The 22626-nt window shown below is 42.5% G+C and overlaps 1 protein-coding gene across 1 annotated transcript in view; it reads right to left on the bottom strand.

Annotated features, from left to right (window-relative positions):
* LOC311523304 (L-threonine ammonia-lyase-like) overlaps window positions 1-22626 on the bottom strand; it is a 92435-nt gene that overhangs the window by 3134 nt on the left and 66675 nt on the right. The window contains exons 5-10 of the mRNA XM_084633112.1: window positions 20050-20215; window positions 17655-17751; window positions 16413-16488; window positions 14571-14696; window positions 10892-11059; window positions 9747-9804 (exon numbers count right to left, since the gene is read on the bottom strand). Of these exons, the coding sequence (XP_084489238.1) occupies window positions 9747-9804; window positions 10892-11059; window positions 14571-14696; window positions 16413-16488; window positions 17655-17751; window positions 20050-20215 (691 nt within the window). The remainder of the gene's footprint in view (window positions 1-9746; window positions 9805-10891; window positions 11060-14570; window positions 14697-16412; window positions 16489-17654; window positions 17752-20049; window positions 20216-22626) is intronic.

The following is a 22626-nucleotide window of genomic DNA, read 5'->3' as shown; positions in this document are numbered from 1 at the left end:
CTCAGAAACAGAATGTTGAAGTCCTCCCTCGGGCCCACCTGTCTCCCCAACCGATCTCCCCTTTACCTCCAAAATATTTGACTACAGGCTACTCCACTGGCTTTGAATTCCTCTTTTCTGACTCTCCCCTGGATGCCCTAAAATATAGTTTCTGCCCTTTCCACTAAACTGCCATGGAATCACCCATTACCACCTTCTGGATGAATCTCTTTGCTGTTCTCATTCTCATGATTTGCCTATCAACTTGACTTCTTCCTCACTCCTGGTCAGGATTCCCTCCCCACTCTGAAATCTAGGTTACAGATGTGGGGACCCGCATGAAAGACCCCTGGAGGATACGCTGCCACCACCAAGTGATTTAACAAAGAATCAGGGAAAGGACCACTTGGAGTTCCTATTCCCCCAAAATATCCCCCCAAGCCCTTACACCCCCTTTCCTGGGGAGGCTTGAGAATAATATCCTAACCAATTGGTTACAAAGTAATCACAGACCCAAACCCCTGGGTCTTAGGACAATAGAGAAATCAGTCAGGCTCTTAAAAGAAAAGAAAAAAGGTAAAAGAAGCACCTCTGTAGAATTTGAAGGGAAGCTAATCTCACGGGGCAATCAAATTTAAAACACAAAGGATTTCCCTCTGGGCAAAAACTTTAAAGTTACAAAAAGAAAACCAGGAATACACTTTCCTCTCAGCACAGAGAAAATCACAAGCCAAAACAAAAGTAAACTAATTAATTTCCTTGCTAGTACTTACTAATTCTAATAGAGATGGATTGTTTGCTTTCTTGATCTGTCTCAGGCAAGCACACAGGACAGACAGACAAAAGCCTTCTCTCCCCATCCCCCAGATTTGAAAGTATCTTGTCCCCTTATTGGTCTTTTTGGTCAGGTGCCAGCCAGGTTACCTGAGCTTCTTAACCCTTTACAGGTAAAAGGATATTGTGCCTCTGGCCAGGAGGCATTTTATAGTACTGTATACAGGAAGGTTGTTACCCTTCCCTTTATATTTATGACACTCTTCTTGGATGCTTTCCTCCCTAAGTTTCCATGATTCTGTGCTATCATGGCTCCTTCACTATCTCCACTGGACGCCCCTTCTCCTCTCTCCTGCTTTCTGTCAGCATCCTTTAGGAATCTATCCTAAACCCAACATTTTCTCTACACTACCTTGGGTAATTTCACTTGCTCACATGGTTTGTTATCATCTCTCCAGTCCTCCACTCAGTCCTACATCTCTTAGTATCTCTGCTGGATATTCTGCTACTAATTCAAATTAAGATGGCTAAACCAAACTCCACATTTTCCCTCCCACTCTCCCCCCCTTCCACCAATATATTGACAATTCTCCTACGTTCCCGGTCACCTAAGCTCACAACTTCACTGTCATTTTCAACTCCCCTCTCGCTCATCTTTTCCAGCCACTCACATCCATGCTGTCCCCGGATCCTGTCAATCCTGTACGAGCGTCCTAAAATCTATCCTTTCCACTCCAGTTTAATACTGATTTTAATTCCACCACCCTCTAAACTTTGTGGATGGAATCTGAAATCAAAAACACCAAATATAGTTCTTTCTTTTGTGGCACATGCTGTCATGAGGAGCACCAAGTACCTTTTACAATGTACTGTATAGAACTAGCTTGCATAGCTTGTAAGATGCTGCACAACACTGCACAATTTAACCTAATGGAGAAGTCCTCTCACTGGCATATAGCAGTTTAGGGGAAAAATGCACTCTGCTACTCCAAAAAAATTATGGATAACATATGTTACATTTTGGATGTGGCCATTTTAAGAGGACCTTCAGGGGTTCATTGATTACTCTCAGTCACCAGCGACTATTCAGAAATGATACGATATGATGAGAAGGACTCTCCATTATGCTGTTTATATTACGGCTATAAGGAATAGATCCTTTCAAGGAAGCAGTGAGACTAAAATCATTATCTTTCAGCCTGTCATCTGAAAAATGTTCATGGTGAAATTCTGAAAATCAGACCCTTGAGCATTTCATACTTCCCCAACATAAAGTTTAAAATAAAAATAAACACCGAAAAAGCCATTTGAATGATGAGACACTCCAAAATCCAGCTACAGTCTGTGCCGAGTAGCCCTGAGCTTGTTTTTATTGATTATGGTTTCCCACTAGCCAACGTGCTCTAGGAATTATTTTGGAGAAGTTCTGTGGCCTGTCAGACTAGATGATCACAATGATCCCTTCTGCCCATGGAATCTATGAAAAACCATGAAATGAAGCATGATTTATTACCCACAACTATGTGCCTCAGTCTGAAGATGGCTTTATTATTTTTCTCCTTTAGAACATAAATCAGTTGTGTATTTCTCAAGATGCTTCCAAGGAATGGGAGTTTGGGTGGTTGCAACACTAGCAAGAACTACTGAATTTCAGTGAAGCAAGGAGGAGGAAAGGAAATGGGGGGCTCATGGAATGAGAATGATATCTGGGAAAAGATACCTCTCATGGAGGCTGGCCCTTTAGGGGAGTCAGGGACCAATCTCTCTATGACAGGCTCCTTTAAGGGGAAACAAGCCAACTCATACCCACCTGGAAGAAATTAAATCCTTAGCGGGCTGGTTGGCAGCTAATTAGCTAATGAGTCTAATAAAGGGTTATCAAGGCTCAATGGAAATGCATCTTAGAGATAGAAAGCTCCCAGAAACTCCTCAAAGCACGTAGCTCTAGAGACAGGATACTCTTGGGGAGAGGAGCTCCCAGAAGAACTCATCAACACCAAGAACCCAAAAGGTTCCCACTCTACGTCAGGAAGTCCTGTCAGGAACTGCAAGCTGTCCCAGAGAGGAGCTGCAGTTGATGGAGCTCTGCAGCCCCCTGGCTCAGGGGAAGCACACTCCCCAGGTTCTGCCAAGAGGTCTAACTCCAGGGAAGAGACCTGAGCAGAGAGAATCCTAGAGGGGAGGGCTATATGCAGTTGGGAATGGATAAATTAAGACTAACTGTCTCTCATGTAAGATGCTGGGGTGAAGGTTTACTTGTATATCCATTGGGCCTTTGGTTAGTAAACTAGCCCCTTCAGAAGGGGCATTACTTGCTCTGTAAAGCCTCATTGAGCATATTGATGACAGTAGCGGAAACTGAGGCAGGGAGCACTTACAGTGCTACACTTGGCCAGCAAGGGGTGCTATAGGGCAGTGACAATGTCAAGTACCTATAAGGTACTTCAGAGCTCTGGAATGGAGAGTCACTTTCTAACATGAGTAACAATGATATAGACATTTCTGGGTAACTTTTTAAAATGTTGTTTTTTCTCCCCCTAGACAACAGTGAAGGGTGGCCTGTCTTGAGGATGTCAGTCACTGCCCAGAGCTAGGCTAAGCCCTGTGGCTCAGCTTAGAGTACAGGATAGCATGTAACTGCTCTGCCCCAGGATCAGGCCTGGGAAAGCAGCAAGAGAGTCAGAGAATTACAAATGCTCCTTTAATTCTCCTTTTGTTCTGGGGATGAGCACGGGCTGATGAAGTTATGTAGATTGTGAACTCTTTGGGTCAGGAACCACCTCTTTGTTCTGTGTTTGTACAGTGCCTAGAACAGTGGGGCCCCGCTCTATGTCTATGTTCATACTATTAAATAGTAAATGTTGCAGTGGCCTTTCAAGTTTACATATTCTCTCACACTTGACCAGCAACTCTAGCTAGTGAGTAAGTGTCTGGAGCCCATTTGCTCACAGTGGGGAGTCTCAAGAGAGTGGGGCTGCATGCTGTACCTGACATGGTAGGCCAAGCAAGGCAGGAGAGAAATGGGTGGGGACTTACTTCTCTGCTTGGTCGAGCAAGGCCTTGTCTACAGTGGGATTCTAGATGCACTGGTGCAAAATCCTGCTGTAGACCTGGCTTACACAAGTGCAGGGCAATTTTCACTGTTATACAGCTGGGAAATTTCCTAAGTCATGAGGGCAAGTTAGGCACCCAACTCCCACTGACTCTCAATAGAGGCTGGGTGCCTAAGTCTAGACATGACTGAGCTGTGCCAAGTACGTACCCACTGGTTTCAGGCAGGTTGATTTTCGGCACAGTTCAGCCTTACTTCTGCTGCCACTACCCATGCTACTGTGGCTATAGTGCTATTTATACTCCAGCTAGCTCAATTACAGTTGGGGCTCGTGTGTGGACACAAGCAAGGGAAATCAAACTCATAGTTTGGAGTAGCTTTTGATTTACTGTAAAGTTAAACTGTCCTATGACAGAAAGGTCTGACACCCTACAGTATTGTTGCATGGAAGCTGCCACCTTCCTTCCAAGATTAGCCAGCTAGTCAACGTTAGAAGACCCTTCTTCCTCAAGTGCTGCTACAGATCTGTTGGCACCCATAGAGCCTGCTCCTGCAGTCCTTAGGATCAGACAGAACGCCTGCTGAGTTCAATAGCTTTGCCTGCAGTGTAGAACTCATGGGTAGCAACGTTTCCATGTTTCTTGTGAGTCTGACTATTTTAGCTGGATTTTTTTTTTTAAATTATGGGCAAGTCACTGCAAGTAACTTGATTCCCTAGGACTGTTAAACCAGCCACCTATACTTCCATCCTCTGTATCAGGTAATATAAAGACAGACTTCTATCTATGGGTCCAGGTGGCCTGTTTTGGGTGTACAACAGGCCTACAAGTAACTGGAGGTGGAGGGGTCTTTTAGGGCAGTGTTTCTCAAACTGGTGTCCATGAACCCCCCGGGGTCTGGTAGGGCACTCCAGGGGGTCCACGGGCCCTGCTGATCAACTCCTCCCCCTCCCTCCCAGCACCTGCTGCATGCCGGGGAACAGCTGTTCAGCGGCATGCAGGAGGTGCTGCAAGGGAGGAAGGAGTGGGAACTGGGGGCGCTAGGGAAAGGGGGCAGAAAGAGGTGGGGAAGAGGAGGGGCAGGGATGGAGCAGGGGTGGGAAGAATGGGGCAAGGGTGGGGCCTAGGTGGAAGAGGTGGAGTGGGGGCAGGGCCTGTGGGTCCATGAAAACTTTAAAATCAAAATGGGGGTCCTTGGGTTGCTAAAGTTTGAGAACTGCTGTTTTAGAGTGTTATTCCCACTCCTTCCTTGGGGTTTTTCTTAAATATCTAACTGTCAGCTGCAACTATCTGGACAACACTCAAAAGGAGAAAATAGCTAAATTGAATAATACATTGCACCTCTGTATGTAGGTAATGTCAAACTAAACTATAATAGTGCAGATAAAGGGATTCTTATGTTAAGAAGTTATAAATAGAAAAAAAGAAATGACGGTTTGAAAACCTCACAAATAGAGATTTATGAACAGATGAGCTTTACCCTTATGGTAGATTCCATTGTGGCCAAGAAGCCAAGTTGTTGACCACACTCCATCTCAGACCTTTAGGTCCATCTTAGACCATTTTTAATATGCTGAGCCCTGGCCACCGAGCGCGTTGGTGGTAAAGAACAAGATCTTGAGCTTGACTCAATCGTATTCTCTCTTTAAGACTCTTCCCCTCCCCCCCCCGGCCCCGTTCATCCTCTCACCCTTCAGCACATGCTTAGATTTACCAGCAAACTGTTTACCCACACCACTGTAAATCACTCCATCTGAACACGGACCCCTTCTTTGCCCTGACTGATCCATGAAGCAAGCTACCGAGGGAGAGCCACAGCCCCTTTAAAGTTCTTTACCCGCTGACTGACTTTCTGTCCTGCCAGAGAAGAGAGTCTTCTCCTTGATGGTTAGGAGATTGGAGCGGAGGAGGAGGAAGCAGCAACTCACCCAATGAACTGCTTGATGTTGGATACTGGGGGAATAGTTGGGAGGAGAGACACTCAGGACCAGATTGCAGTGCTTACCCAAACTGAGTAGTAGCTTGTGCCCCAAACAGTCCATTGACTTCCACAGGGCTACTCTTGGTGGACAGCAGCATTCAGCCTAAGGGGATCAGAATCTAGCCCTCAGGGAGTTAGACTGATTTAGAAAAGGGAGCAGGCATGAAAAGCTACCACCAGCTGATTAGGTACTTCATCCTCTGACTACGAGATACCTTCCAAAGCACTGGAAATGCCCCCCCTCCGCCACAGTCTATAAGCCCACAGTGATGTAGGCCCATTTCTCCCCCGGGTCTGACCCAGACTTGAGTTTGCTATTGCTGATTGTCCATCTTTCTTCAATGTCAACACAAACAGAAAGGGATTGCTAGATTTTTTTTTAAAAATGATTTGGTAAGAGTATCTCAGTATATTTTTAAATATTTAGAACCTGTAAAATGTTCCAAACTGCATCTGGAGTGAAGCAGGTCATGCCAGTTTGTTAGCACTCAGAGATCAAACACATTCCTTTGGAAACTGGGTGGATATTTGCTTTGTTTAATCATTTCAATAGTTCACCCCACCATATCAAAAATGGAGCACTCAAAACAGCTGGAGGAAGCATATTAATGGTTTTCACTCCTTGATGTTGCTACTTTAATTTTGCTGCTTAGCACAATTGGGAGGCTTTAAGATTTTGCATATTTCTTACTGTAGTTCTATGTTGGCACTGACCATCCTCTTCTGCCCCAGATCTCTTTCCCCAAGGTGCCACTGATTTTATAGACCCACAGACATACACTTTACTGTCCAATGTGGGACCTAGGCTAGGAACAGTGAGGAAAACATTCCCTTCTCCCTTTCCAAGTCCCAAAGTGGTCACCTAGACCCAGCTCCTCAAAGGCATTTAGGCACCTAACAAGCACTGAAAATCAAACTCCCTCTCTGAAATACCCCAGAAGGGAGAGGGACTAGGATTCTCAGCCCCCAGAAGAGATCTGTGGCCTTCGTGCGTAGAAGGGAAGGAATGGCAGAGAGAGGGGAGAGTCTGGGGAAGGGAATATTCTTGCAGGTATAGAACCCATATTTGCACCCAACTCAGAAAGAAGGCTCACTACTATCCTCTACAAACAGATTCTGCAGGGTGTAAACAAGAGGTGCTCATTAAAACAAATAATTCAGGGAATTGCCCATCCCTAGTTGTTTCTAACCTGCCAAGGACTATTAACAGGTGAAAAATCTTGTCTTTCAAAACTACCAACTTCAACATGACCTGGCTCCTGATGTTGCTACCAGACCGGTGATCTGTAAACTACTGCAAGACAAACATCTCACACTGGTAGAGACCCTCTAAATCAGAGGTGCAAAACAGAAGATCTCCAGAAGATGTTCTTGCACATTCTAAAAAACACAGGCAACCAATCCCATTGCATAGGTCACCTCATTAAGCAATTGCTGAACCTCATGAAGCCATATCATCATCAGCGAAAGAGTAAGGAGATTTGTTTCCCCCCTTTTCAATGCTGCTTATTTTCTTCAGCACAAAAGTTCCTGCAAACATTTTTCCAAAAGCAGAATGTGCAGTTGAACACACAGCTTTTTTTTTTTTTAAAGCCATCTCCACACAACAACTGGCTAACAGCAAAGATCTTTCCACAGATGTGCACCAAATCAGTCAACCCAAGTACATCCAGGCATCCCACCAGTGAGTAAAGTCACTCCATCATCCTGATAAACAGTGAGTAAAAGCCAAGTTTCTCTTACTTGGAAATGAAACAGTAAATCCTGGGGAAGATTAAGCACTGTAGTGATTTAACTCTCTGAATGAGCCACTACTTTTATCTTTAACTCCATAGTTCAGGCAGAGAATCCATCATCTGTATTTACAATAGTGAGCATGTCTATGCAGGGACACTCCGGAAAGTTAGTCTGATTTAACAAAAGGTGTGTATTTAAAGTGGATTAGTTAAACTGCATTAAACCCCTGTGTGGACACTCATTCAGGCCTAACATGGCCTAATTCAATTTAGCTTAATTCACTTCCAATTTCACATTATTCACACTGCAAAATTCCTTATGGGATTGGGGATTTAGGCACATGTTGAGAGTGCTTTGCTGAGCAGGAGCAACACAGGAAGAAAAGAAATACAAAGTATGTGCAAAGTGGGTGAATTAATGTTGCTATGAAAACCTAACTTTTACTTTCTGACTTCTGAGAATTTACAGTCAGAACCTTAAACAAAAGTTTTGGCATTGAGTTCTATAAAGGAAAAAATCCAGAACTACTAAACTTGAGGATTAATTTTAATGCACTGGATAAAAAAAAAAACCCTCAAAACATTTTGGGATATTTTGGTCTGGATCCCAACTTTGCAGCTCCGGTTTCTCTCTAATTGTATCATAAAGGTATTCCATCCCCTTCCAGTACTGTTAAAAATCATCATCAGCATCATTCAGTTTGTGAAACACTTTGACCTTTAGATTAGATAGCCATCCAATCCTGTTGCAGTACAAGAATGGAAAGCCTATGAAAATAGATCATATTTAAAAGCAGACATGAGCAATGGCACACTCTTTTTGGTCAGAGAGTATATTTGGTTTCAATATTCTGATGCACTAGCCCCATAGCAAAGGTCGCAATAGACACGAAAACTCTTGTAGCATTCTCTGCCAAGAAACTAGGAAAGATGATCTAGTACAGCTTATTTGGCAACATAAGTAAGTATTAAGCACTATTTCATAAAAAGCTAATTGAGAAACCTTGAGTTCCAAGGGCAGCAAAATCCAGCTTTCACTTTAAAGACATAAAAGATAAAACTAGGACGGCTTTAAAGATTATTCCATATTGTCCAATTGAAGAGTAAAAAACTTCAAAAGTACTTAAGGCTCCTAGAGCTCAGATCGTCAAACGTATCCCAGTGATTTCAGTTACATCATTCAGTTGTGCGTGACAGTGAATAATGATTGAGGCAAGGAATGAGTAAGAGTGATGCTACAGCCTGGTGGTGAGAGGACTCATCTAGGATGTGGAATACCTAAGTTCAAGTCCCTGCTCCAATAATTATTGATACAAAGTGGAATAGCTTCAACAGGAGAGATTGAGACTATCCCATAGCCCTGTGGCTAGGGCGCTTTCCTGCTACATAGGAGACTCCTTTTCAAAACCCTTCTCCCCGTCAAGCAAAGGGGAAAACTGGACCCCCGTCTCCCATGTCCTCTATAACCACTAGGCTCAAATATAAGAATGAGGACTGTGGCACCATCACCACCACATTCTCTGGCCATTTTATGCCCTTTAAAAATGCCCAAAACAAAACCTTCAGGTCAAATTAAATGTTTGACTGGAAATGGATTGTTTTCAATGGGCCAACATTTTTCACCATTTTTGGTTTGACAAGAACAGACTCTTTCATTGATTTATTTTTCAGAACCGCCAGCAAGCCGAAAACAGAAAAATCAGTGCAGAACTGAGGTCCCACCTCTGATCAAAGATTCCATAACACTTGGCCTAAGAACAGCAGCACTAGCCACAGAGGGGGTCTTGGCCCAATTCAAGTCTGGGTAGTTACACTCAATCTACACAGATTCCTCCTGAAACTTCAGCTGGATGCTGTTGCTCACCACTTACAGTCCAGAAATGTTATATACACAACGCAGCTCTGCAGTACCAATAACTGCAGGATTTCACCCAGAACTGTGTGCATTTCAATGACAGGAGAAGAGACTCATGGATTATTTATATGCCTGTTAAGAACAAGGTGATTAAGTTGCCCTATAACACAGAGTACTGCTGATTATCTAACATCTTGCTTCCAAAGTCTGTATTTTCTGCTGGGTGGCATTACAATGCCTTATCAACCCACATGATTATGTGAAGATATATGAAGGCAGAAGAGTCCTGACTTCTTTATAATTACAATTACAACCAAGTTTGTGAGAGGCCAACACAGCTGAAGTGACAAACTGTATTTCTCCCTCTTACCTCAATAGTGAAGAGATCAGATATCACAAACATGTGTTCTTGTTTGATGTCCAACACCCTAGAACAAACCAACCATAAATTAAAGAGCAGGGCAAATCCTAGTCATTGTCAAATGCTTTCTGTAAGTGTTTGAGCAATAAACAAATTCATGCAGGTGTAGTTGGAGGAAAGAAGTGTGATGTACCTCAAACCTTTTTCATATGCTGAAATAAACATGGGGTCAGAGCAGAGGCTGTTCAGATCCCTAAAATGCTTTTAGTCCTGCAGCTACGGGCCCTTCCCGACATCTGCTGCACCACTGTCATCCTATTACCATTCCATTTAAAGCAATGGATTGTTAGCACATATCTGGGAAATTTATAGCAGCAGTCAAATGGATATGCATAGCTGGACCAAAGTGTAACAGCTGGATGGGAGCAGCCAGGAACAGAGATAACACACTCAAATTAGACAGCACTGAAAGACCGGGTAGAAGTTTAACCCTGAAGAGTTTTTTCAATTGCATTCTCCACTGTATCTCCCCTTGCATCTCCCAAGTATTCCCTCATGGAGTCACTTAGCCTGCAAGTTTTGTTAGCACTTCACCAATATATATGCCTCTACTTTTAACAACTATGTATTTTATTTATAGGGTTAAGGGTCAAACTTAACTTGTGCATGTGTACACAAGCCTTGCATTTACATTAGAAGGCAGGATTTGCCCTGTACTCTGTACTGTTTCATGCTTCTAAGAAGCATTTAATATAGAGATTAAAATGGCTAGGAGAGAGACTAGCCCAATATGGGCTAATTCAAAATTTGTTTCAATATAAGTAGAGGCTTTGCAACGACTAGAAGCAATGCAATTCTACATTTCAACACTGATAAGCCACCCAGAGCAGGATAGTTGTAATTGTAATGTGCCTATTATGGAGGGCACATACCAATCTTCCGCCTGTGATGGGGAAGGTTTTCAACAGAGGCTACAACAGCGCTATATAAATAGATTCCCTGGGTTACTTTGGTCACTTGGGTAAACCACTGGATTACTCCCTTTGCCTTTAACTGTCACTTGTAAGCATGCAATAGTCTTTAAAAACACTGAGTCAATTGTGCTATTTTCTCAACAGTGTAATACCAGGTATTAATATAGGATTCTGAATTACCTCACTTCCTCCCGAGTCAGTATCTCCAGTAGCTTTGAAATATTTCCTGGACAATCAGAGAGAAGGAGGGAAAATTTGCAGACTCTGTTGTCAAGGGGCAGGGCACGATCTATGCACTGTCTCATCAAAGGTAGCTCCAAGTTACCACTGCATACAGTGATTGCCACTCTGAAAGACAAGAGCAAACAGGACTATTTCCTTCTTGTTTATGCAAAGAAATTCCTATAAAATTGTCATACTGGACAGTAATGCAGATATTTCAATAACTGTATGGATACAGTACGCAATATCTGCTTTTGCCATTTGCTGCAGCTGTCCTCTCCTATTACTTTTCAGATGGCGTACGCTTCCATATCACCTCATGCCATGATCACCTCAGCTCTCATTAGCTAAAGGCAGAATCCGGTCGGTACTTGGATGAGGCACCTCACAAGAGAAAAAACATGATCCAGGAAGTGGTGTTGTCAATTTAGTAGATGTTCTTCCCTTGGAGCCTATACTGGCCAAACAGGGTGTCGTAGATGCTGTCTGCTGCTGGAGGTGGCTGCATTTCTTTGGTGTGAGAGATGCCATGTACACGCCTTCCAAAGTAGTGCAGGATGCTTCAGACGAAAGGCATCATGTAAGTGTAAGTTCATTATATCCCTGCACTGGAGGGGAGCTCGCTCAGTAACTCTGTCTGGAGTTTTTCCATCAGTGACATTCCCCAGGTGCTCCTTTTCCTGCTCCTGTCTAAAGAATGGAGCCCATGCTCCATAGAAGACATGGGAGTAAAAATGTCTGCGCCGGGTCAACATTAGCACTTCCACTGATACAAGCAGGGGAGCTGCACTGGTGTGAGTCCAAGACAGCGAGAGGTGCTGAATATGCTCAGGGGGGATATATTTATTTCCATTTAATTTATATACAATTACACAGAGAAAGACCCGGTGACAAGAATATTGTGAGCGTTGCAAAGTCAAGCACTCAAAAGTTAGGAAGTGCTAGAATTAAGGTGCCTGTTCAATCTCAGTTGAGCCCCCTTGTGTGTACGGATTATGCTACCATCCTTAATTACATGGCGACATACTATTTTTTCCACAGGACCCCTGCCTCATTCAGTACACAGGATGGACAGCGCTCACTTAATCAGTAGCAATTCAATATTTTGTTTTCTCCTGGTTCAATGTGCAGTCCCAGGCCCTATTTACTGCACACTATTCAAACCCTGCTCTCAAGACAGAATTACTGATTTCCTCACAGGAGTTTCTATGGTGCTCATCACCATGGGATCACGCATCAAGCAGCAGCTCATAGTTAAATACCAACACCCACATTCATCTTGAAATCCTCTCACTGCTCTTCAAAGTCATGGAGCTGTAGTGTGCCCGGAGCCCCAGTCCAGAGCTGGGAGGGCATTCCAGAGCCCCCAGGACCCTTATGGAGAACACGCTGTTGGCCACACCCTCTCTATTATCTCAGCACCTCTGTCCATGGCGGTGTGTCATAGGGAGAGAGGTGGTCTCTCAGGGTGTGCGCTCCTTGCTCACATACACACCCTCACACTAGTTCTCACCGAGCTAGCACGAGTATAAATAGCAGCCTGGCCACAGGAGCCCTGGTGGCTGCAGTGGAAGCCCGGCTGAGCTGTGCTGAGTACGCACTCACCCGTTTGAGGCTGCCTGTACTGGGCATGGCTCAGCTATGCCGTTGCTGCCACTACCCCGGCTATTTATACTCATGCTAGCTCCAGGAGAACTGCCACAAGTACATCCACACGAGCAGGGGAATCACACCCCTACCTCGTAGCATAGATGTAGCTCATGAGGCTCGTCCTGAGCTAGTTGCGGCTTTCGAGGCCTTAGTGTGGTTACAGTTTAGAGTGCTGTTTAGTAGAATACCGGGATGATGATTGGTACTGAAGTCGTGCCGAGGAGCCCCAAACATGATCCAGGGCCTTGCTGTGCTTGGCACTGTTCAAAAAGACAAGGCCTCTTCCCCAAAGAGCCCTTTGCAATCGAAGGAACAACAAAGAGCACAAGGTAACAATGAGACAATACTGGTGCTTGTGATAGGCAGTGGTCTCAACACACCAGTTGCCTGACCGTTGTCCGGTATTTTCTGTAGGAAATTGTGGGACTGAACTATCCAGCCTCCCCAGCTATCTGTGGGTACCATCAAAATACCAACGGATGTTGTCAAGTAAAATGAATCAATAACTATTAAGCGACCCCCATCTAGCAATCACAAAGTAGTATTAAGACTGGCTCAGCGGAACCACTCTTCTGAGAGTCACGGTTAGGAACTTTAGTAACAGTGGAGAAAGCCCATTGAACATTTGGGTGATGCGTTCAAGGTGCTGTATAAACATTAAGTCTCATCATAATTCTGCAGACTGACCACAGAGAGGTTAAGGGCCAGATCCTCAATGATATTTAAGCACCTACCTCTATTGAAATCTAAGTGATTTGCTTGAAGTCACACATTAGTCTACGTCAACGCTAAAGAAGCAGAACCCAGATCTCCTGACTCCCAATTCCAGGCTTCTTCTCTTTCACTACAGTCTCGCTCTGTTTGAATTAATTGCACTTATTCTTTTCTAGGATCTACTCTGTAACTTAATTGCCAGTACACTACAAGGTATGGTAGGCTGCTTCACTCAGCAGAAAATTCTCTTGTTGAGCCTACAAAGTGACTAAATACATCCGTTTTGTCCAGTGGAGATCCCATACAATGAAAAAACAAAACTGAAATAACCCACACACATTATGGGCTACGCCATGAGCTTGGGCTCAGTCCTGCAAGGTGCTGAACACCCTGACCCAAATCCAAAGCGGCACTTATGCACATGCTTATTTTTAAACACATGTAGAATCCCACTGATTTACATTGGGGCCAGAGTGATCAACATCTTGCAGGATTGAACCCTTTGGGTCAATTTGTGTAGCTCCATTGATTGTTATGGACAGAGGAGAAAGTGGGCCAGTACGGCGTACTGGTAAGAAGTGGCCGCAGGTAAGGGCCCGCACACAGCTGACATTAAAGCGCTGCCATTCATAAAAAGCTAATTGAGAAACCTCGAGTTCCAAGAGCAGCAAAATCCAACTTTCAGTTTAAAAAACATAAAAGATAGAACTAGGAGGGGCTTTAAAGATGATTCCATATTGTCCAAGTGACACTGCTTTAATGTCACTGCCCCTTTTGCCCCCCCCCCCGGGGCTGCCGAGGGTGGGGGGCAAAAGGGGCAGCTGCCTCAACGCCCTGCGATTTAAAAGGGCTCAAGACTCCTGGCCACCAAGGCTGTGCCCAGAGCCCTGGGCCCTTTAAATCACTGCCAGAGCCCTGGGAGGGGAGGGCTGGGCAGCGCTGAAGGGCTGGCTGGGGGAGGCTGACCCCTAGCTCCGCTCCTTCTGCCTGAGGCCCCACCCTTTCCAGGGGTCCTTACCAGTAAGACTTTTAAATTACTTTCACCCCTGGTTACGAAGGATTTCAGCTGAAGGTCTGGCCCTCTTTCTCCCTCTCTTTCAGCAAGTTGTCCCTAGTGCAGTGTCCCACTGACAGTAGTGGGTGATTCAACATTCAGAATAAAGAGGAATAAGAGACCCCTTTCTGTCTGCGAAGTTCAGTGCACAGACACTCCTCTCATGTGACTTCCTTGGTAAGCTCTCTGTTTGCAACAGCCGGTTTATAGATGCTGTACCTTTTACTCTTTAACTCTGGCAGCTTCCCAGCAACTAAGGCTGCAAGTCCAATAGCCCCTTCTGCATCCACTGTGGCTCTCTCATACTCCAGCAACCGCAGCATGGAAATTAGAATGTCCTCTTCCCTGAAGGCAAAAGGAACTGTATCAAAACTGAACAAATACAGAGTGAATTTAAAAGAATTAATGGGACAAGACAAGATATTTATGTATTAAGGGATTCCTTTGGTCCTTGGTGGGTTTATTTAGGACTATAGCATGATGGGAAACTGTATTGCTGGGTGTGAAAATAGCTCTTGACCACAGCTGCATGGTATTTTTTGCAAGAGTAGAGGCTTTAGCCTCAGCAACCTGGCTAAATATCCAGCTGGGTAAATACATCCCACCTACCTAAATTCCCCCTGCTGTTTGACTTGGATAAGTTGTTTTCCACTGGCTGTCCTGCACTGTTGTATAGTATTGCTGTATGCTGTTAAAGGGCTATTCCTGCACCATGAATGTGACCAAATTTAACTAATGAGTGAAGTCCTTACTCACATGTGGTAGCCCTTTTGCTACCTTGGGACGAAACATGTCAATAAGGATTCTAATATAGGGCTTGTTTATAGCATCCAATATTTGGATAAAAGATACTTCGTGTGCACGCACATTTTGCCATTTTTCCTTCCACAATGAACCACCAATATTCTCTTTTTTGTGTTATTCTTAATTATTCATGAATTTTGTTAGCCCCCTAAATCTTGGCCTTCAGAATGTTAATATTTTCAATTTATGCTATGTTATTTATATGCAAAAGTCACTCAGCATTGTTTCTGTTTGGGTGATTATGTAACCCACACAGAATTGTGTATTTTACAGTGGACTATACAATTCAAAAGTCACCAGAGCTTAGTGTTCAATTTTTGTCAATATTCACACTGCTAAAGTTGGAGGGCTTGAACGTTCATAGAAAATGAACAAAAATGGTTCATGAACATGGCTGAATCTTGATTAGCTTAAACATCCAGGAATAATTTTCCCCACTATTCATCCAGCTCTGACTAAGAGAACCTGCACTATCTCAAGGTAGATAATGCAAGCACAGTTGCCTTGAAAAAGGCATAGAGGTTGATCCTCAACTGGCCAGTTTACCCCAGCTATGGATTTGGCTTACATTTCTTTTATGGGTTGATCATATATTAGGGTAAATAGCACTGAATCATATAAACATCAGCTACAAATTCCATATAGTCAGCCACAATGCCTGTTATCTGGAAGGACCTCCCTTTCTCCCCATGCCTGTCTCTCCCCATTTTAAATCTCACCTGAAAGCACTTCTCTCCTTTGCTTCTGTATCGAGATACCTCTTTCCCATTTTAAAATATTTAACTGGGTAAATATTATTTATGACCCTGAAAGTACTTGGGATACAGCTGGTATCCAATACTATACTATATAAATACTATACTATATAGTATTTATAAATATTAAATACTATATAAAATACAGCTGAAGGTCATACTGTCGAATGAATGACGAAGCAGATGGGAAGATAAATGCTACTTAACATAATGTATTATTGTCAGTTAGTTGGAGGTTATCTCCCCATTTAAGAGCTATAGAAAAATCAATAGAAAAACTGTTCCTGGCTTCAAAGAGTTCACTCAGGACCTCAGAGCTTGATCCTGCAGTCCCAAGCTGTTGAAACTTTCATTGAAGATCAATAAACAATGGAATTCAATGGAAGTCAGGATTGATCAGGCCCTCAGGGAGGAGCCAATATAGCCCCTCTCTAATGTACAACAGTATTTCGTTTTACAATTCAAGTCAACATCATTCACTACATTGTTCTTCTTCACCTACCTCACAGTAACAACCTTGTCTACAAGCTTCCCAGTCAACTGCAAAGAATTGGTACCAAAGCAAGGTCCACTCACATCTGCAGATTTAAGCAACACGTCAAAAGTGAAGCTGGCAGTTTTAGTGATGTCCAAACTTGCCTAGAGCCCTGGGCTCTTCTTCTTTATTTTTGTTTGAAATAAAACAAAACACAGCACATTGCCATTATGCAGTTTTTAAAAGATATATATTTTAATTACTGTTATTTCTGTATCCAAAAAAAAGTAGTTTGCCAGCATAAGAGACCAAAGACTTTATACTCTAAGGCCCCAGTCCTGCAGTAAGAATCATACAGCTGCACCCAAGGGCCTGCAAAGTCCCATCGACTTCAGTGACCCAGTGAGTATGTGGTTCTCAATGTGCAACAGTACCTGAATTATATATTATCATAAATCAATATGAGGAGTTGAAAAGGACACCAAGTTTGTGAGCCATAGTGGCTAAGTGGGGTGGTCAACAAACGAGAGTAGAGAGTGGGAGGGATTATTAACAATAGTAAGAAGTTTGGTTTTGGACATCTGTAGTTCAATTAAGTGGAGGAATATCCACAAGTTGATATGAGCGCATGCATGGGGTAGGGTGTGGGTGAGGGGGAGAGATTGTTAAGAAGGAAAGAGAGATTTTACATGCTCACACAGCTGTATTTTCAGAGGTGTTGACCTCTAACTTTCATTGAACTCAATGCAGGAAGTGCTCTGAAAAAACCAGCTAAACAGTGGGTTTTGTTTGTTTTGTTGCTTGGTTTAATATGCAGGTTTCTCTGAAAATTAAATGACAAAACCCCAAAACCAGGAACCCAGTTTCCAAAAGCTGCTGCCTTGTTGTTTTATATATCTAAGTAAGTGATCACTGTATTCTGCCACCCTTCTGTTGATTAATGTCTTACCTTGCAAGCCGTCCCATTGATTTCAGTGGAATAAGGTACTACTCGTTGTGATACAACTGGCCAAACGTGGCCCTAAATAAATACATTTATGTCCCTAAGTGTTCATTTGTGCATCAAAATGCAGAATCTGGAAGTCTTATTATTGCATCCATGTTTTAAAGTCCTGCTCTGTGGGTTGCTATTAGCAGCATTTATTAAACCATGACACTTCAAATGAGACACTTCATTTCATTTGGACTTGATGTGGATTAACTGAAAAAGAAGATTAACAGGTTGCAGAAATCCATAACAACATTTATTGTCTGAATTCCTACTCTTACCTCCATAAAACTGATGGTTGCTGCAGGCCTGGTCTTCAATAGGATGGCCTATCTTTAATGATTGTTGTAACACAGGGAAACTCTCTGATTCAACACCCTGGGAAAGCAGAGAAAAAAATCATCTTTACCTACTACTATGCAGATCAAGGTACAACAGGAACCACCAACACCAGGGAAACAAATTCTGTAAAAAGTGTGGGCAAAGTTTGTTATCATGATTAGCAACCATATAAACCCCTTTTGCCAATTAAATTTTATCTGGTCCCTAGTTCTAAAGACAGAGTTGGTTTGGTAAAGGCCCAAATTTAGGTTCTCTTAAAAAAATGGGATGGGAATAGGTTAAAAATAAAAGTGAACGGAAATGTTTGCATGAATTTCAAAAGGATCAACATCATTTCCCTACATGGGGACCCAAAACACAGCAGCATTGTAGTGGTACAAAACAAAGTGAAATTGACGAGCCTAATCCTACTGACAAAATGACTGACGAGTTATAATGTTGCTTTTAGTCGAATATTTGCCATTTGTTTATATTATAAAACACCTTTCAGTAATCTAGGGCATGATTTTAACTGCTAAAGTGGTGCGTTGATTTTAATTTATGATTTTACCTAGACAGTGGTCCCTCTACAATTTCTCAGTCACTAAACTCTTCCAAATAGATCAAATTAAATCTCTCATTACTTTTGGCACGAGGGAATAAGCTTGTAAAAGGAGTCTGAATTGTTCCTTTTGACTTGTCACCTGATTGTAAAAGATTCCTTTTAAATAACATCAAGTTCTACTGTAATGGGAGCAAGCAATAAATAAATAAATAAAAATGGTTCTTTAATCCAACAGTTCCTTTGTGTCATAGCAAGAAAGGACAATTAAGTCATTGGACTATTACATCCCTCCCTAAGAAGAAAACACACTGGAACCAGCTATCTTAAACAACAGACATCACCTAATTTCTGCAGGCTTTACATCAAAATGAAGAAAAAAATAAGACATACAAAAACAGGGTGAAATTCACCCTGATGCACAGGGAGAGTACAAAGGCCCATGTGCCTCTTAAGTCCTCAAAATAGGTCTTAAGTAGTGCCTAGGTCTTGGTGGGGAGGGATAGCTCAGTGGTTTGAGCATTGGCCTGCTAAACCCAGGCTTCTGAGTTCAATCCTTGAGGGGGCCATTTAGGGATCTGGGGCAAAAATTGGGGATTGGTCCTGCTTTGAGCAGGGGGTTGGACTAGATGACCTCCTGAGGTCCCTTCCAACCCTGATATTCTATGATTCTATGTATTGACCCTTTGCCCAGGAATAATGGAATAGCATCAATATCATCATATACATTTCCAGTCTTGAGTACTATAGTCCCCTGGAGATTTCAGTCTCGTCAATGATTCATACCAGCTTCCATTATATTCAGTATAGGTTTGTTTTTCCCTTGGGCCAAGTTCAGAGTTCTATATTCAGGCAAACTCCCAGGATTAAGTAAAAAGACCTCAGGTCTTATCCCCATGTTTTTAATATATAAATCTCATTTATCATGAATAAATCATCATCATCACTACCACCAATATGCAGAGCTGGACTAGAGCCTAAAAATTTGGCTCTTGATTCCAATTTCTTAAAATTCAGAGGTGTTTGCATTTAAGGTTTAGTTTGGTGCCCATCTTTAGGAACCCTCCAGGTTCCTACATTTTTTTTATAGCTATTATTCATTTGTGGATGGTTAAAGTCATTCAACCTTGTAATGTTAAGTAACCTTTCCTCATCCAGAAATATGTTGTCTGCTGTATCCCATCACTTACAATTTCAACAGCTGCTAGCTGAAATTTCTACACCAAGAGCCAGAAGGGGTTATTCGGTGTATAATTTGGGATGAATGTTTTATTTTATGGACAAATTTTCACAATAATCCACAGAGATCTCAGTTTTAACCTGAATAGGTTGCTCCTTCCAGGAGTAAAGATTAAGTAATCTCCATACTGCTTTGGGGATCTATCTAGTTCGAGGTCTTTCAAATAACAATTCTACAGTGTCCCAAAACTTGGAGGCAACTCTAGACTTTAAATAAGATCACACAGGTTTCAAACAAGCTAAATAGACATTCCTAAATCCATTACACAGCCCCAAAACAGGTCAGTTAAAACTTTACATGTAGAGAGTTTGGTCTTATTTGCTTTGAGAAAGGGTTCCTACATAGTTAACAAAACGCCAAACAATTAACCAAGAAACAAAGCAGGCTGCCCAAATTCTAAAATAGAGTATGACTATGGGAACCAATGACCTCGGTCTATAGTGTACACAGACTCATTCCCAGTACCTTAGTAGAATACAGCACCTGTCTGAAGCCTGAGAGATAGGAGGATAAACCTCTCCGAATACACAACTGAAAGTTGAAAAGAACGTACAATCACAGCAATATGTGGGTTGAGATGTTTGAGGGCAGCAGCTGATCCTGCCAGCAATCCACAGTGGCCTCCTGCAGGGAAAATCACTGCATCCAGCTTTGGCACTTGTTCATGTATCTCCAATCCCATGGTACCCAGCCCTGACAGGTATATAGCACTGTCCTCCCTGGGGGGAAAGAAAACACCAAGTCATTGCAGAGTTGGGACTTGTTAACAGTTCACTAGTGTAAAGCTATAGTTTATCAGGAAAACTGCATACGGAAATAGAGTTAGAGTTTCCAGGAGGCATTGCAACTACTTACTACTACTGATCAGATCCTCACATAAATTGCAGCTATAGACATTGCTGCAATGACCCTTAGTAATCCTGACACTTTCTAAAACAACATTACATTGAAAGACAACATGGAGCAAAATAATCCCATGAGAAGAAACAGACACAAGATCAGCAGTTTCAGCCAGGTCAGCAAATGTTTCAAGATCTCTAAGCCACTTTACTGTGTGCAATCCATCTGAGCATGACGGGGTGATGGATTTCATCCAGGTGAGTCAGGATTAAAGTGACAAGCAGGGCTTTGCTAAATGAATGAGCTGAACTTTCTGCCCCTAGAAAGCCCATCCTGCTAGCTCTCAGGCTACTATAATTATGATCAGGTGAATTCTCTATTGGCGTCGCTGTCAGATATTTAAATTGCTGGAAAGGAGAGGACTTCCTTCCTCTGCAGCGTGGGGCACGGGCCACTTGCTGGAGGATTCTCTGCACCTTGAAGTCTTTAAACTACGATTTGAGGACTTCAGTAGCACAGACATAAGTTAGGGGGTTGTTACAGGAGTGGGTGGGTGAGATTCCGTGGCCTGCGTTGTGCAGGAGGTCAGACTAAACGATCATAATGGTCCCTTCTGACCTTAAAGTCTACGATTCTATGACTCCCATTTCTGTTGCTATAACTTCCTTAAGCTGCATGAGTTCTAATATCCTTCAGTCGAAACTGTAAGTAATAAGAAGGAATCTAGTGTAGGTATAGCGAACTCTGTTCACTTGAGTGTGATTTAGTGCTCACAATAGTGGGAATTTACAGGAAAGGGAAGCAATGTGTTTACGTAGTCACATAGATACAGACCAGCCCAGTGGAGCACAAATCTTTCCACAATCCAGGGCCTTACCACCATCTTGGAAGACCACCCTGAAGGATAAGAGGAGGATTTAATCTGCCTAAGTATTCATTAGAAAAACACTTACAGCTACAGTTTAATGAACATATTAACAGTACACACAGCCAGCAAGGTATAACAAAAGACTGTTGTAACTTCAGAGATGGCTGATTTAGAACCATTTTAATTGAACCTGCAGAATGATTCTAATGACAAATTAATCAAAAACTGTAAGACTCTTGAGTACTTGTGTGTGTTCTACATACTCCGACATCAATAAACCAAGCAGAGTTACTGTACCAGTGATTTCATTTTTTACATTCCACCAACATATTCATTCCTTAATTTTATCTCCAGTGCAAGGGTCTGTGTTTATTCATTAATTATTTGTATCATAGTAGCACCTAGAGGTTACAACAGAGCTCAGGGCCCCAGTGTGCTTGCTGCTTTACCTACACAGTGAAAGACAGTTCCCTGCCCTGAACAATTTACAAAATTAATCAACAAGATGGGGGCGGGGGGAGGGGAGGAATCAATATTATCCTGGTTTTACAGATGAGGCAGAGAGAGATTAATCAACTTGTTCATGGTCACACATGAAGTCTGTGGAGGAGCTGGGAACTGAACCCCAATCCAGGGCCATAACCCAAAGACGATCCCTTCCCCTTTATGTAGGATTGTTTTACAAGTAAAGCAAGATCAAAATATCACTGGCACTTTGAAAAATTCAACTGGGCTATTAGACTACCCCCAACCAAGAATACATTTTTTTTTATAGTTACCCTGGCAATCTACATGTTGAAGTTCATGAGGACTTGCAAAGGTGAATGTGGACCTGGAAGATTCAATGTACATATAAAGCTGCTTTAAAAATGCAAAGCTGTATCAAATGCCAGATTGCCTCTCATACGGCATGATCGACATTCCTATTAGCAGCTTGGACAGGCATTTTAGAAAGTCACTCATTCCTTGCTAACATTTAGAAAGGACTCCAATCCAAGCCTCCTACATTAATGTTTAACACTTTCATTTGTAGTGAAACGAATTCATTAGTGTTTTTTTACCTTTACATGCTTAGATATAAAGGCAAATATGAGCAGCACTTTCACTTCCCTCTTTATACATAAACAGTAATTTAACAGAACACAAATCCCACATTTGGATGCTAAAATTAGCACTTGTGATGTAAAATTAGCTATTTGATGATTGTCTATTTATCTCCAAAATGTAGGATTTGAATGCCCTGTTAGATGCCAGTGTTTGAAAATAGGCTCCCCACCTCAGGCATTCGATTATAATTTTTGCATGGCATAGTTTTGTACATATCCTTCACAGCTCCTGGTGCCAGATCCTCAAAGGTATTTAGGCTCATAACTTACACGGATTTTCTTGTGCAGACATAGCTCTAGAAATATTTAACTCTGT

This window comes from Lepidochelys olivacea (assembly GCF_965140295.1).
Source record: "Lepidochelys olivacea isolate rLepOli2 genome assembly, chromosome: 7".
In the NCBI taxonomy this organism is placed as follows: Eukaryota; Metazoa; Chordata; order Testudines; family Cheloniidae; genus Lepidochelys; species Lepidochelys olivacea.
Note: the sequence above shows the minus strand (reverse complement) of the source record. Positions and strands in the feature narration are given on the sequence as shown.